Source organism: Ursus maritimus, unplaced genomic scaffold (genome assembly GCF_017311325.1).
Source record: "Ursus maritimus isolate PB19 unplaced genomic scaffold, ASM1731132v1 scaffold_19, whole genome shotgun sequence".
NCBI lineage: Eukaryota > Metazoa > Chordata > Mammalia > Carnivora > Ursidae > Ursus > Ursus maritimus.
This window is the reverse complement of record NW_024424341.1, coordinates 2,175,317-2,191,954: the sequence shown is the minus strand read 5'-3', so window position 1 is coordinate 2,191,954 and position 16,638 is coordinate 2,175,317. Positions and strand designations below refer to the sequence as shown.

The 16,638-nt window shown below is 54.7% G+C and overlaps 1 protein-coding gene across 2 annotated transcripts in view; it reads right to left on the bottom strand.

Moving 5' to 3' along the window:
- The window catches only part of FBXO31 (F-box protein 31), a 41,850-nt gene that overhangs the window by 9,447 nt on the left and 15,765 nt on the right, over positions 1–16,638 (bottom strand). For both annotated transcript variants that reach the window (XM_040633211.1, XM_040633212.1), the window contains 3 exons: positions 11,289–11,365; positions 5,793–5,960; positions 5,111–5,185 (listed from right to left, as the gene is read on the bottom strand). In XM_040633211.1, the coding sequence (XP_040489145.1) occupies positions 5,111–5,185; positions 5,793–5,960; positions 11,289–11,365 (320 nt within the window). The remainder of the gene's footprint in view (positions 1–5,110; positions 5,186–5,792; positions 5,961–11,288; positions 11,366–16,638) is intronic.

Sequence of the window (16,638 nt, the reverse complement as noted above, 5' to 3'; positions counted from 1 at the left end):
AGCACGAAGTTGGAAAATGAAAAATTTTAAGTCCTATTTCCATCAGCCTCAGACAACATGTGACTTGGGAACACATATTAGGAAGAACGTGCAGGACCCCTACTCTGACAGTCACAGGACTGCCGGAAGGAAACGGAGTCACCACCACGATACAGGTGCCCATGGACCTCAGGACCAGCACCAAGCCAGCAATTCTCTCCAAAGTCATCGATGGATTCAACGCCATGACAGTCCCGGTCCCACCAGGATCTCTGTACAAACTGACAAGCCGATTCTGAAATTCTTATGGAAATGGAAAGAACCCACAATGCCCAAAGCAATCTCTCAAAAGAACAAAGCTGCAGGACCATGCCCCAGTTCCCAGTAGGACTTACTATAAAGCTGCGGTAATCAAGACAGTAGTACAAACAACAGGGTCAACAAATATATCAATGGAATGAAACAGACAGCCCAGAAACAGACCCATTTACCTGGTCGGCTGCTTTCTGACAAATACATCCAAGCCACCCAACGAGAAAGGAACAGTCTCTTCCACAAATGACACTTCAGCAACTGGACATCCATACGGAGAAAAGGAACCATGATCCCTGCCTCACACCACACACAAGAAATAATTCTAGACGGGCCACAGACCCAAACACAGCGTGAAGCTACCAAACTTCTGAAAAGGAGACTCTTTGCAACTTAGAGATAGGCAAAGTCTTTTAAGACACAGAAAACAATAACCATAAAAAACCTGACAAATTAGACTTCAACAAAACCTTCCACTCAAATGGAGTAAGGCCCTAAAGAATCAAGCAGATAACTGAGAGATAAAAATGGAAGTGAGCTAATGTAACAAACAAGGGTTTTGTTACCACGGTGAGTAATCAGACTTGAGCTAAATACCATGAGGTTGGCTTGTGAGGAGTCATAATCTCATTGACTTTGCATGAAAAGGTCAGAGTCATTAGAAATACCAACCAGACCCAATTACTCAGAACACAGACCTTTGAGATATGTTCATTATGAAATTATCTCATGAGAAATGCATGCACAAGGAAAAACACAGGGGCCCAGAACATATAGGACGAGAGTAACAGTTTCCCCGAGCTGGCTCAGCAGGTGCTGGCACTGTGTAACCATCACCTGCATCTGCACGACGGCCCAGGACATGGGTGCTCACACCTTCCCTGCTCCACAGAGGTGTGGGGCTTGGCCAGTTTGAGAAGCCTCTCCAAAGTCACCCAGCTAGGAAGCGGCAGAATCGGAGCTACTCCTGAGTCCACGTGCTAAGTGGCCTTGCTTCCACCAGGGCCAGCGCGAAGGCTGGCAGGAGCACAGGAGGCAGGCGGCTCACACACCCCGGTGGGCGGTAAATGAGGAACAGCAAACTAACAACACATAACAAGAATTTGGAACATCTTCAGGGCCTTTTACCGGGCAATCCCATTTCGTACAACCCAAAACCCAGGGAAGGTGTTGCACAGAGTTCAGGCAGCTACAGGAACACACCTGGAGGCCCTCAGCCTGGCGCTCAGGCATTCACACGCGGGGCCCTACTCCGTCCTCCAAACCCGCAGCGGTCCGCAGGTAAATGTACGGGCCCATTTCACAGACGAGGACTGAGGCTCTCAGGGAGCAAGTCACCTGAGCAGAGGGTCAGGAGGGCAGCAGAGGGAGCACAAACCCCATGTCCCACCACCGGAGAGCAGTGACACTCATGCAGTCACCGTATGGATGACGGATGGCACAGGCTTTAAAAATGAAGTTTGTAAAGAATTCTAATGAGCCTGGAAAATATTTCTGGAAGAGCTAAAAAGCTTCCAAAAAAAAAAAAAAAAAAAGACCCAAATTAGATGGCGTTAGATCGCAGTTACACAAACAAAATTTGGAGGAAAGGAGGGATGACGGAGGACAGTGTGGGGGCTGCTCCTGCTGGGGCTCCCACGACTGCCTGTTTGATGGTGAGAAGCTATCATTTCAGGACATGAGACAAAGGAACAAAAGCAACACGTGTCCGTCAAGGAGTCCAATGCCTGAGCCTCTGTCACCACCAAGTGCAGAGTGCACCGTGAGCAGGGCCAGCAGAGGCCCACAGCCTGGTCAGGAGGGACGAGGGATGCCCAAAGCATTGCAGGGGTGGGGCCTGGCCATCCTCCCTCCTTCCTCTCTTCCCAGTCTCTGCTCCTCCCCTCAGGTCCCAGTTTTCCAGAAGCCTCAGGTTGGGGGCTGAACAGGCACAGGGTGGGCAGGGAAGATGGCAGCTGGGCCTTGCCATCACCTGTGAAGGAGGCCAGGGGAGACAAGTCTGGGTAGACCTGAGCGCCTGCCCTGCTCACAGGAACCCAGGAGAAGGGCTGCACTGTGCAAACCACACAGGTCACCCGGAGGCGTCATAAGGAGCAGGCCAAAGGCACCGCAGCCCGAGGCATCAGCCTGGACGTGGCATTCAAAGGTGGACATGGCAGGCAGAAACCCCAGGACCGGTGCTGGCTGGGAGAATGGGAAGGCTGGAGAGTGCGACGCAGTGCGTCAGGCAGAGACCTGCAGGGCAGCTGTGGCCTTTACAGGAGAACGGGGGAGACTCACTGGTTCCCTTGTGGGCAGCACGCCAAACGGGTCTGGGGCCAGCACTTCTCAGAGTGCATGGCCTCCAGGGCTGGGGCTGCCAGGGCATCCCCCACGAGCTCTCACAGTGCCTCGGAGAGCGGAGGGCAGTGCAGCACCAGGCCAACCCCTGGGGGCATGAGAGGAACCCCTCCTCCCCCAGAGGAGAGTGCAGTTGCCACCCTGTTCTCCTGCTAGCCCTGTTGATGCCAGGAGCCCTCCGTTCCCTTGGGAGCGCCCTGTGGCCCCAGAATTTTAAATGAACATCAGCCATCAGAGCACGGGGCAGCCAGAGTGCGGGGCTCAGCCTTTCACCTCCGTGAGCAGAGCTATCAGGAACGTGGTGATGTCCCCCCATGGCCTGTCCTCTCTCCCTGGGACCTGGAACCATTCCACCAGATCTGAAAAACTCCACGAGAAAGTGAAGACATTTCTGGCTGACTCATGAGTCAGCAGGAGACCCTGTCCCCATGTGGCTGAGGGGCGAGACAGGAGAGGGACAGACAGAAAAGCAGGCGAGAGACGCGGGCAGCTGAGACAGACAAAGTGACCGCGGGGCCAGACGGCAAGTTCTCCCTCTGCTCTGCCCCACGATGCAGTGTCTCCCCACCCGTCCTCCCCCGATGGGCTCGGCAGGGGAAGACAGACACCTCTGACTACACAAAAACTAAAAACAAAAATACTCCTGGATAAAAACTGACCATAAAGCAAACTAAAAGACAAAAACATGCAGAAAAACACTTGCAACTCCTGCCTGAAAGACTGATTTTCTAATGTGAAAACAAAGCCCCTACAAATCAACTAGAAACAGACCAGCACCAGAGAGAGAGAGCAGCGAGGACGTTTACCAACAAACCTGTCACAGAAAAGCAGCCAGGGGAGCCCTTGGCCACGCCCCAACCCCAGCCTCCGTCACGGTCACAGAAACGCAGACTGACGCCACAGTCACGAGACCAGCAAAGCTTTGCTCCCCCGCAGGGTGCATGTGTTCTTTAAGTTTCCACAAAGGACTTGTGTTAGTACTTTCATAATCAGAAAAAATACCATTCCACCTCAAAATCAGTGAGCCCACACACAGCAGCTTACGAAACCTTTTTCTGATCCCAGCATATGTATTTCCAGAAATACACTATTCGGCCTTTCTAAGGTCCACAGCCGAGGAGTTTCTATTCGCTGAAAACACGTATGCTGTGTTGCTGGGGTTAATGCCGACCGTGAAGTCAGCCGTAATACTGGGCTTGCTAAAATGTAACACGGAGGCCGCCGGGGGCGATTGGGTTTTGGAGAAGGGCGTAGGCCTTTGGAAGGCCGAGGCCTGCATGACCACTCTGCCGCTGGAATGATGCGGGGAGTTGCCTTCCGGAAACTTCCCTAGCCCAAACAGCCACCCTGTGATCTAAGAGGGGCAGGCACTGTCCCTCAGGCTACGTTTAGCAGACCTCCTGGAACCCACAGATTAGCATATCATATCCTTTCCCTTCAACAGATCCTCCCGGTTTCAGTAAGACCCCTGGTCACACATCAGGTGCTTGAGAAACAGCGATAAGGATTTGTGAGTGTCCTGAAGGACCGATAAAACGCAGGAGCAAAGAAGAGCAAACGGTCTTCACGTCTGAGCGTTGACCCCTTGCCTTCTTTCTTTCACAGCAAAGTCTGGAGTCATCTTCATCCATTGCTACAGGGACTGCTGGCCGTTCCCGGCAGTGTGTGTGACCATACCTGCAGTCTTCAGTGACAGTGTTGTGAATGAAAAATGTGTCTGCATCATCGTCACCTTCACAGGCCGTGCATGTGAGAAAACAGGGCCTCATCCACCTTTGAAGGATTCTAGTGAGCACCTGTGTGCACTCTTCAGACACAGACATATCTGCGTATGGGTTTACGTTACATCTCCCTGCCATCTGGCTAACAAGGAAGCTACTGGATGCAAAACCTGGGAAATACACAGCCAATAAATATCTGTAAGCTCAACGAGCAACCTGCATTTTAAAAGTTCCAGTTTTCCTTATGGATGTTTTGAAATGGCAGTATGACTTGGATCCTCAGAAAAGGAGCACTCCAAGGCACTGTGAAATCACCGTGCCAATAAAAGGAGGTCCACAGAAGCTCGCAGGTGTGGTTCAGAGACAGGCCTCCCTGCTGCACTGCCAAGACCTGGAAATCTCAGCCCCAGGCCCATCTGTGGGGAGAACAGAGAGGCTCCAAAATAGCCCCCTGGTCTCCCTGCAAACTCACATCCAAGAAGAAATCTCCAGCAGCACATGGACACTCTCGCCAAAGGGGCGAAAGAGAGCCGATCAGAGGGAACAGTTTCTCTCAGGCTCGTTCGTTCCGAGGGGCAGCAGGGAATGAAAGCCTGTGCACGTGGACACGTACACGGGGTGCCCTTCCTGCTGGAAGGGTCAGACGCACACATCGGGATGAGCCAGGGGGAGACGGCCCTTCGTTGGGGGCACACTGGTGATGTCAAACCGTTTAGCCTCACGCCTGCGCCATGTGAACAGAAGGGGTACGGGCTCACCTCTTGCCTCCCACCAGACATCCTGTGGTGGTCCGTCTGGTTGCACTTGGTGGAAAACTCGTCCTTCTTCACAATCTTGAGTGTTCACAACAAAGAGGGGAACCGGTCAGTCACGGGCCCACAATCAGCCTCTCCCGTACCAACAAACCCATACAGAAGCCCAAGAAGCCACCGAATGGGCCACAGAAGGGAGCTCAGAGCCGCCCTGAGCATGCACGCACTTCTCAGGGGCAAGTGCACGTGCGTGTTCCCAGGAGGACATCGTAACAGCAGAGAAAAGGGGCCGATGCTTTTGTCGCACGTTAGGCAACACACGTGCTTACTGGGGTGGCTGTCTGCCAAACCATCATCAGAGAGCAGTGTCTTACTCCAAGTGGCAAAGAGGAGACCGGGGAGCAGTGAGGAATCACGACGAAAACAATCAGTTCCAACTGAACGCAGAATCCCCAGGGGGTCCCAGCAAGTGAGTCTCCAAAGGGCTGCCCAGCACCCGCACATCGGTAATGCACCCCGGGTGGGGCTCCCCCCTTGCTCACTGCTTGGCGTGGACACAGGTCTATAGCCGGGACCACAGCCCCTTAGCCAGCACCGCACCCTGGCTGCCACTGAGACTGGGCAGGACAAAGCAGCCCTAGCCCCTTGCCTGCACACGGCTGCCATGGCTCAGGCCCCAAGCGCTCACCTGGATATGGCCGTTGTGGGGCCCTCTGTGGCCGTACATGCACTCCACCGTGGCAGACTTTCTCTCCATCAGGTGGACTCTGAACAGGGGCTTGAATCGCATCGGGTCGTCCACATGAGGGTCGTGGGGAGGCAGGTACATCCAGCCAATGATGAACAAGCCGTCCACCTGCAGAGAGGAGAAAGGGCACGAGTGCACACGAGGCTCAGGATGAGGTGCCGAGGAAGAAGGTCCCCACCGTACCCTGTCCACAAGGACCTCCCTCGTCCCACACGACAGCCCCACTGAGACTCTCGGGGCCAGGGAACATCGCGGCGCCCCCATCTAGCACACCACCAAGTGCTTGTTAACTAAAAGTTCTCAACTGTAAACAGTGACCGTCGTTGGCAACACTGCATCAACGCTGAGATCTCCTAAGACAGTAGAGCCGAAATGTTCTCACCAGAAGGAAAGAATAAAATGTGAAGTGGAGGATGTGCTAATCCGAGACAGCAGGAAGCCTTGCGCAGAGCGTAAAAATACCAATCACTGAGACGTACTTGTCACGCACCTTACAAGTTTACCTGTCCGCTATTCTTCAGTAAAGCTGTAAATAAGAGATATATGCCTGCGCCGTTACTTACAGCAGCCAAGACACACACACGGCCCAGCGCCCACCGACGGATGAATGAAGAAGATGGGGTGTGTAGATACCATGAAATACTACTCAGCCACCAGAAAGGATGAAATCTCACCATTTGCAACAACATGGATGGAACTAGAGAGTATACTGCTAAGTAGACTAAATCAAAGACAAACTGATGATTTCACCCATACATGGAATTTAAGAAACAAAAGCAGCAGAAACAGACGCTTAAATATAGAGAACAAAGAGATGGTTGCCGGGGTGGGGGGTCCGGGCGAGATGGGCAAAGGGGAGGGGGAAGGACAGGCTCCCAGTTATGCAATGAACAGGCCACAGGAGTAAGTCAGCTGCACTTGTGAGCACAGTGTAACAGACTGTGTCACCAGCTGACACTCACGTAGTATCGTGCGCCAGCTACACCGCAGTAAAAAAATTTCGGAAGAAAAAATAAGTAAACTTTGTTGAAAAACAGGAAAAACAAAAAAAAGTAGCTCGACCTAAACCTAAAAGCAAGCCTTTTAGAGAGAAATGCCAGGTCTGAAGCAGGGGAAACGGGGGGCTGCTTCTGGCAGCAGAGACCCACAAGGGCTGCTACAGACCCAGCTCCAAGCAAGCCGCTGTGTGAAGGCAGCTCTGCGGCCATTGGAGAGACAGACGTGGACCCGGCCTCAGGCCACATCGCAGCGTCCCCACCATGTCTGCATGGTGGGGTAAGCACAAGGCCACGTGCAGGAAAACACCCGTGTTCTTTAAAGATCCACAAGGAAGTACAAACATACAAATGGCACAGGCCTGGGATCTGCTTTAAAATGCCTGAAAACCAGGCAAGGGGAGGAAGCAGGTGCTGGGGGCTGGTGGTGCTCGGCAACAGAGGGCGTCTGCACTGCCGTCCCTCTTCCAGTGCACCGTGGTGGCCGCGGTGGAGATGGGGTCAGCACAGGGAGTGGTCCCCAGGCACAGCACGCTGCACATTCCCGAGGCCGAAGGGCCAGCCCCACATTCGGGAGCCTGGGTGCCCGGCGGCGGGCTCGGGCTCACCCATTTCTGCAGGATCCGCTCCGAACCGATGAGAGCGACCTGGCACTGTTTTCTCATGGCTCCATTTTCCCCTAATTAATCCCCTGCTTTCAGTAGCTGCAGTTTTTTTTTGTTTTTTTTTTTAACTCTTATTAGTCACTGCCAGTAAGAAAAATGATTACTACCCTCCCCGCCTAAAGCACGGAAAGCAGCCTGCCCACGCTGGGAGCAGTCTGGCTTGTCCTGCGAGGAACGTGCTAAATGCAAGGCTTTCCCTGGAGATGTTAAAACATAAACATAACGCATGTTTCGTAATGGATGTTTCCACTGAATCATAAAGAACATGAGGCAGTGTTCATCCCTGTCCAAAACCCCACCTGGTGAGCACAATACAGACTGACAGCACCCAGAGTCCCCGGGGGCCCGTGCGAGGCCCCGAAGTGGCTTTCAGTGAGAGGCGACCATGCCAGTCCTGTGGACCAGGGCTCCTGGCTGGCCCGGGGGTGTGCAACAGAGGGAAAGCAAGATCAGAGCACCTGGGTGCACTCCCCAAAGGGCATAGGGGAGCGTCAGCTGCAGCCGGCACCTAGACAACCCCCCCACCGGTCCCAGAGCTTCGTGCGAGAGCAGCCGCAGCAGAGACCCAGCAGAGTGCCACATCCTACGATACAGACGCCCGTAAAGCACTAAAAATGAGCAGCTACCTTCTGAAACATGACAGGCAAGCGACTGAGCGGCATCTGAAAATGAGACTGCAAGACTTTCCTCCCGCCTAGAGCCCAGGGACTACACCAAACAGCCCCGCCTGCGGACACCAGGTGTGAAGTCCGTGCCCACCTCCCTGAAGACACCAGGGAGCACAGTGGCCCCAAGACAAGAACCGAGAGCCTGAAAAGAAGGTGAGACTTGAGGTGAGCCGAAGGGGGCAGGGCCTCCCACCCCTGTGCCCCAGGTTCCTGACCGCTGGTGGCTGGGCCGAGGGGCAATGGGGCACTGGAATCCCAGGGCTGCCACAGAGGTCAGCACTCTAGGGCAGATCCCGAAGAAGCAGGCCCCACAGTGCACAAACTCGGTAGCCCTTCCCTGTGAGGGGAAACGCAGGCCCTGGTGAGGACACGCTGCAGACAGGGCCATCGGGAACGAGATCGGCCCTCACCACATCTGGTCAGAGCAAGGCATGCTGCCGATAGTGACCCCAGGCCAGAGCCCAGACACCCTCCTGGGGGCAGCAGCGTCCACGGCCACGTGTGTGGGCACACCAGCTGCCACGCCTGAAAATCCGGAGGAAAAAGCGAAACTGTAAACTGAACTGGAGGTCCCGGGCTTTACAGGAACTTTGATATATATTCAAGAAGACACAATAAGAAGGAAAACAAAGGTCACCAAAAAATAAACAAATAAATAAAGCCAGACTTACATCCTGGCTGTAGTGGAGTAATGAGGACTGCTGTGAACCCCGAAGTGACCCCGGACAACAGGCCACAAAAGGCTGTGATCCCAGAGAAGAGAAATAAGAGAGGTGATCCCTGCCAGGAATCGCCTGGATTCCTGCCAGAAGCACCTTCCAGACCCCGGGGCTCAGAGGGGGCCAGGCAGAACCAGGCACTGTCTAACCTGAGCGAACAGAGATCGGAGTTCAAGGGGACTGGCAGGGCTGGAGTACGGGGGTCAAAGTCCCAGAAAGGAGGGAGCTGCGAGCCCAAGGGCCTGCCGAGGGGCCCAGGTTCCAACCACTCACCAAGCCCAGTAAAGGCTGCGCAGCATGCTGGGCCATCCAGCTCCCAACAGCCGGGCACGAGAGTCATGAGAGAACTCCCCGGGCACGGAGGGGGGACCCCCCAGCACTGGGACCTTGGACACAGAGCTACAGCACATCCCTAAGAGACCCAGTGGTCCTCAGTGAGCACCCTGTTCACCTGACCACCCGACCCCACTTGAGGGAAGGGAATCATCCAGCTCATAACTCCTTAACAATGTCCACCATGGCAGGGAAAAGAGCAGGCGAGCAGGGGACGGGAAAACGGCAGACAGCCAGAGTCAGGAAGATAAGGCAGCGGAAACTAGGAACACTGTGGTCTCAGCAGCAGCCTGGCAGGGAGAGCCCCCGTGGGACCTCAGTCGGGCTGCTGGCAAGACAGAGCGCTGCCTCCATGGCAGCCCCGCTCTGCTGGTCCTCTGGCCAGCCCTTGTTCCCACCAGGACCATGGCTCTCAGCTCATCAGTGCTTCTGGCCTTCGGGGAGCCTGATACTTGGAAGGCAGAGGGCAGTGCTCCTGGGGCCTGTCCTCGGTGTCTGTCTGTGCGAAGAGGTACCTGTGATGAGATTCGGGTTGTGTATTTCTAGCAGGAGATCAGAGAAGTGGGGCTGTGTGTGTCACATGAAACCAGGAGGGGCCTGAGGTCAGAGTCCTACTGCTGGTTAGTTAACATGGATCACTGGGATGGGTGCTGTTGGCCAAACCTCTCCCCAGTAAGGCCCCTCTTCCTCCTTGTAATCTTGATGGCTAAAAAACGGCCCCCAAAGCAGTCCATGTCTGAAGCCCTGGAGCCTATGAACCTCATCACCTGACACTGCAAAAAAAGGGTTTTACAGACGTGAAGGTGATCGTCAGAGGGCTCTGGCTCATCCAGACGGGCCCTAAATGCCATCACCTGAACCCCTGTAAGAGGGAGGCAGACAGAGGTCTGAGACACACAGAAGGGGAGAGGCCACACAAGGACGGAGACAGAGGTAGGAGGGGTGTGGCGACAGCCGAGGGCCACCTGGGCCGTGCAGCTGGAAGAGACAGAAGGACCATTCCCTGGAGTCTTCTGAGAGAGCGTGGTGACCGCGCAAACCTTGACCTCAGCCCAGGAATACTGACTGAGGACATGGGGCACAGTGACTGTGGACGTCAGGAACACTGAGGACATCGGGCACAGTGACTGAGGACGTCAGGAACACCGAGGACGTCGGTCACGCTGACCAGGGATGTCGGGCATGCTGACCAGGGACATCAGGAACTGCTGACGTCAAGCACGCTGACTGGGGACATTGGGCACGTTGACTGGGGACGTTGGGCACGCTGACTGGGGACGTCAGGCACAGTGACTGGGGACGTCAGGAACACTGAGGACATGGGGCACAGTGACTGAGGACATCAGGCACGCTGACTGGGGACGTCGGGCTTCCAGAAGAGCAACAGAATATGTTTTATGCCACCTGGTGTGCGGTCATTGGTATGGTGGCCCCTGGAAGCTAAGAGAGTAAGTGATAAGGGGAGATGTGGGGAGATGCTCTCAGATGGTGGAAATACGGTCTCCCCAGAAAGTTCCCACCGCTGGTGCTCCCACCCATCAAGGACACTGGCTGACCCCAGTATTACTGCGGTGGGTGAGAAAAACTTTAAAATCGGGGCTTCACAGCCCCACCTTCGACTTCGCTCTGAGGCCCAGCCTGGTTCCGAGGCCGCCGTGGCTGCTGAACTGTCTTCCTCAAAGGGCAAGCGCTCACACACACAGCCGGGGTGCGCCTCGGGGCACAGCGACGGGGCACCTGCTACGATTCCATGTGGCCCCGAGGGCCAGAGGGTGAGTGTCCGAGGCTCCCAGGGCTCCTCACTAGAACAAACTAGTGCACAGTCCAAAACCAGATGTCCTGTGGGCATAAGCAAGGACCAGGATACAGGAGGGAAGACGCCATCATGGCAACCGGGGGCTCATGGCCACAAAGTCCAGGGACACAGTGAGAAGGCTGAGAGCCAATCACAGAATAGCCTCTGGCCCCCAACAATCGCCATACCACGCGGGTGAGAGCGGGCTTGCCCCTCTGGGAGAAGTACGCAAAGACCCACGCACCATGCTCTCGGACTTACCACCACGTTCAGCAGTCCCCCGTAGGGCCCGATGTCTGGCTGCCACAGTCCCAGAATGTGTCTGTACCGATGGAGCACTGCAGGGAGAGACAGAGAGAGCAGGTCTTCATGCTGGAGCCAGCCAGTCTGCACTCCACAGTGACACACGGGGAAGGGCGAGATGAGGAGCCAGGAACTGTGGACAAACTACTCACGACGGCTGGGAAAAAAAGTCTTGGACATAAAGGTGGAGCAGATCGTTTAAAAAGTTTCTAAAGTTCTAAGAAGGGAAATGTCTTTCAAAACCATAACAAGACAGACAACAGGGCCACTATAAAACCCAGGCTCTGAGTGACCAGTGCCAATAATGCTGCCTTGAAAGACACAGAGTGAGCACCCTTGTAAGGTGGTGAGCCTCCCATCACCGAGGGAGTCAGAGACGGGGACGCCGTTTTCCTAGGGACAAAGGCAGATGGGGACTAGATTCTCCTAACGCTGGGACCTGGCATCTGTACTTGAAGTGTGTCTACAAAGCAAGTAGACTAAAAATCACCACTGGAGTGAACTGCCTGCCCCTGCTGGGCACGCAAGCCCGACAGCCCGATCCCAGCAGCAGGTACCAGCCGTGACCCATGACAACCCATCTGGTCTCACACTACCCTGGGTGCACCGAGTAAAGCTGCTCGCCCTCCCTGCTGTGATGGGCCTCGTCCAGTCAGTTCACAGCCTGGAAAGAAAGGGCTTTTCCACGAGCAAGGAATGCCTTCCTGACTGAGCTGGGACATCAGTCTTTTCTAACTTGGGACTTGAAACAAACACAGGTTCTTCCAGGGTGTCGTGCCTGCCAGATTTCAGACCCCAACTGCACCCTCAGCTGCACTGGGTCTCCAGCTTACTGACGGCAGATCTTGGGACTTTTCAGCCTATGTTAACTGCAGAACCGAATTCCTTGGGATAAATGCATCCCTGGCAAAGGCACAGTGGGAGCCAGGGATGGGCTGGAGCACCAGAGCTGCACGATCACACCATTCTGTGGGAAGGGAGCCCGGCCAGCGGGGACAAGTGCTGCCTGGAGACGCGATGGCAGCTATCGGGTGTGCACGTTGGCCCGGGGGGTACAGGGACGAGGAAAGTGAGGCCAGAGCAGCCCAGGCCTCTGAAGTATGCAGACAGCTGGCCGGCAACCACAGATAGCCGAGCTGTCAACCTAAGAACACAGGTGTCTAAACGAGCATGTGCTGTCTCCCAGACACCTGCCGTTCATCCTGTGTGCAATCTTGTGAGCTGGTTTACAAGATGCACAGTAAATTCAGTCTGGTTCTTCTATGGTCAGACCCTGATGGGTTTTGTGCAATAAACAACAATAAGGATCAGGAACCCTGTGAACTCCACACAGGGATGTGTACACACTCAACGGTTCAGAGGTAAAATATGATAGTATCTGGCACTTAACTCTGAAATGTTTCAAAAAATAAGGTGGAATGTTGGAGAGATGGACACACAGACAACTGTGTGATAATAAAATGTTGTTGAGGGTTGTAGGATCTGGTGACGCTAACTGGGTGTTTGCTCTATAATCCCCTCCATTTTTTTTTTTTGGTAGGTTTTTTAATTTTCATGATAAAATACTGGAGAGTAACATAAATGGGCCCATTCGGCATGACCATCCCCTCTTGTGTCCCCCTCCCCCTAGCCCCCAGCTTGACAGCTAGCGATGGTCTGGTTCTTTCCAAATCAGTCTCTGGTCTCAGAGCCCCTGGACTGCTCAAAGAACATGCAGGACTCTTGGCAATTCTGAAAGCAGAGTTCCCGGTTCTGCTTTAAAAGCTACAGCTCTTTGAAATAAAAACACTGCCCCCCAGCTGTCTGCTTGGAGTGGCAGCCCACAGTGGGTGCATAAGCTCTCCACGTGTTAGAAAAATCCTTGTGCCCCTCATGGCCTCTGCGGACACCACAGTGGCTCACTCAGCCTGGGATCACCTCAAGATGGTCGGGAAGAAAGACAGCATCACCGGGTGGGCTGCAAGCAGGGAACCTCTGAGCTAACCGCTGCATGGGACGAGCCCTTTCCTCGTGCAAATATAAGGTCTGTGTTTCAGGACATACACTGAAAAAACCACAGCCAACCAGAACCGAGTCCAGCATGAGCCCAAGGTGCCTCCAGGCCGAAGGTGTCCACCTGAGTCACACACGAACTCTGGGTGCCCACACCAGGAGGAGGGCCAGAGTTACAGAGTTACCCCCTAATGCTCAGGGCCCGGCTGGGAAGGCCAGCCGCTGAACGACACAAGGGGTGTGCACGTGTTCAGGCACTTTCCCTCATGCTCCCACTGGACCCTCTGCCGGACCCCGCACGGGCAGAGGAAGGGCCTGGCTGAGATGTCCTGGCACAAAGGGCCCCGCAGACCCAGAGGGGCTTCTGACCTGCAGAAGACCCCCAGCTCACAGAGCCCTCCCCACAAGGTTTCCAAACAGCCACGGGTCAGGAGAGGAGAAGGGGATCAGGGGACTGGGCAGGGGACCTGAGACATGGAGGCAACTGTGTTAGACCCTTCAGGTGCTTTATGGTCATGGGCATTAGGACATGGCACGTCAGTTCCCAGGCGCAGAGAGCCTCAACGCGAGAGAATTCTGAGATCTGTGACAATCGAGAAAACTGCTGCTCAGCCCCAGAAGGCAGGACTCGGGCCTTTCAGAATAATTCGTATTTACTCCAAACAAGGTAGCTCGCAGGCTGTTCCAGCCACTGGTCCCCGAGGTCAGTGTGGCTGTATCCAGAAAAACATTCTCAGCTCTAAGACACCCCCCGCCGTTCCCCAAAATGGGGGACATCATCTGAGCTAAGGGACCTCTCCACTCAGGCGCAGCGGGAAAACGCCCCGTCCTAGTCAGTGCCAGTGAATTCTCATCTGCCAGCAGGAAGGCCACTTAGGAAGGCAAGCGGGAAACTCCTGGCACGAGACAAGCACCAAACCCAAAAGCTCTGACTGTCCTCAGCGCAGCGCGGGCGGGGAGCTGGCTCTCTTCCCCTGCGGTCGCACACACGGCCGCTGTGGCCCGCACATAGGACCGCTGGCACGGCCCTCAGTCGTTCCGGAATGACCATCTGAAGCTGCAGAGCAGGGATTTCGGGCGAGGGGTGTCCCACACGTCACTTTTGTCCAAAAGACGATCGTAAAGGCAACTAACATATCTCTTGCCACTTGCTAGTACCTTCTGGTAAATAAAAACAAAATCAGAGGGGACATGTCCAAACTCACTTCTTCAGGCCAGAAGGACCCCGATACCAAAAGGAGGCCACAAGGACTGAGAACACCAGGCCAGTGTCCCTGATGAACGTGGATGCAAAAATCCTCAACAAAATACAAGCAGATCCCACTCAACAGTATATTAAAAGGATCACTGGCCATCATCAGATGGGATTTATCCCGGGGATAAAGTGAACGGTTCAACATCTACAAATCAGTGTGGCAACAGCTCCTGAACAAAATGAGGGTAAAAATCAGATGCCCTCAATAGATGAAGAGCATCTGATAAAATTCAGCATCTACTTATGATAAAAACTCTCAACAAAATGGGTCTAGAAGGAACATACCTCAACATGATAAAGGCCATACATGAGAAAGCCCCGGCTGACATACTCAACGGGGAAAAGCTGAGAGCTTTCCCTCTAAGGTCAGGAACGAGGCAGGGATGCCCATCCTGGACACTTGTGTTCAACACAGTACTGAAAGTCCTGGCCTGAGCAATCAGGCAAGAAAAATAACAGGCGTCCAAACTGGAAAGAAACCTGTCACTGTCTGCAGACAACATGACACTGTATGTAGGAAACCCTAAAGACTCCATCAAAACCCAATAGACGTCAAGTTGCAGGATACAGAATCAACACCCAGAACAGGATCAGGAAGAACACATCCCACAGGCTCCGGGAATTTGGCCAGGTCATCGGCAGGCGGTCTCCATCTCCCAGGCGCACTTCCCGCTGGTGCCCTCTGCCCTTTCCAGGACACCTTCCAGTTTCTGGACGTCCCAGTGGTCTCCCCCTTCCTCAGGACGCCCTGTGTGTTCCTGGCCCCACCAGGCGGACTGGACCGTGAAGCCTTCTGATCAGACTCCACCCGTGCAGCTGAGCGCCCCGGCATCTATGCCCAAGCATTAAAAGTGGCCCACCCATCTCCTCACGAGAGGTGTGCGAAGTTCCGTCGAACTCCCTGTACCTACTAGAGCTATCGGGAGCACCGCCAGAGTTCTGGATGGCAACCTCAAAACCCGGAGCCCTGTGGTTACGGACGGTTACTACCAGTTCACACGCAAGGCCATGTGTTAGCTACGTCATTAACGCGAGGCACCCGCCGCGACGCTCCCAGCACCTTACAGACACGGACTGCCAAGAGTACCAGCAACAACATGCGGCCTGACAAAACAGGCAGAAGTGACACAGCCAAGCAGCTCAGTGGGGCCACAAAGGTCCTCAAAGGTCAGCTTTAGACGGGCTGACCTGCCTCTCCCCAGGGCGGTGTCTTCGGCTTGAGGCTGCTGAGCGTCTCTGGTCAGCAGAGACCAGAGAGACCAGGGGACCAGGGGACCAGGGGACCAGGGAACACGGGGTCTCAAGAGCTCCAGGAACAGGGCAAGTGGGTAAGGGAGACAGAAATAGTGCCAGGTCCCAGGTTCCTCACATGCCAGTCATCACAGTGGACATTTCTGGGAGGCTGGGCTGGATGAGGCACCTTTGCTCACTGACTGCTAAGCAGGAGGGTGGGTCAACCTAGGACACAATGTGCCAGAGGTAACTTCCACGAGGGTTCAGAAAGAACCCAGGTCATGCCTTCCGACTGCAGACGTGACCCACCCGACCCCCTTGACAGCCCAGCCAGCTCCTCACGCCTGCTCGTACACACTCCCGACGAGCCCACTTGTCACCGGTCTGCACTCGAGCAGGTCAGGCTCTGGGCCTGATGACAAGAACAAGGTGGGCGTTGTCAGGAGCTGTGTCCAGTCCTTGCACACACCCTGAAGCACACTAGCTAGGTCCAGGCGTCTCCGCACGGGCGCCAGGATGGTCTCCACGGGACCAGCAAACACTTTGGCTGCACGTCCACAGTCTGACGGGTTAGGAGCGATCCCATAAGCAACTTCATTTCCTCTGCTCCCATTAGGTTTTGTTAGAAATTGTGCATCTGCGGAGACTCAGGAGCAGATCTGCTCCAGGCAGGCAACACAGACACGTGGAGGGTTCAGAGGGGTGGGAGTAACAAGGGAGTGGTGCCGTGTCCTTCTGGGAACGTGAAAGTGCCTTTAGTGCAAGCAGGTATGTGTGATGTCTTTTCGATAAGACATTCACTTTCCACCTCAGCTCAGCCTATCAGCA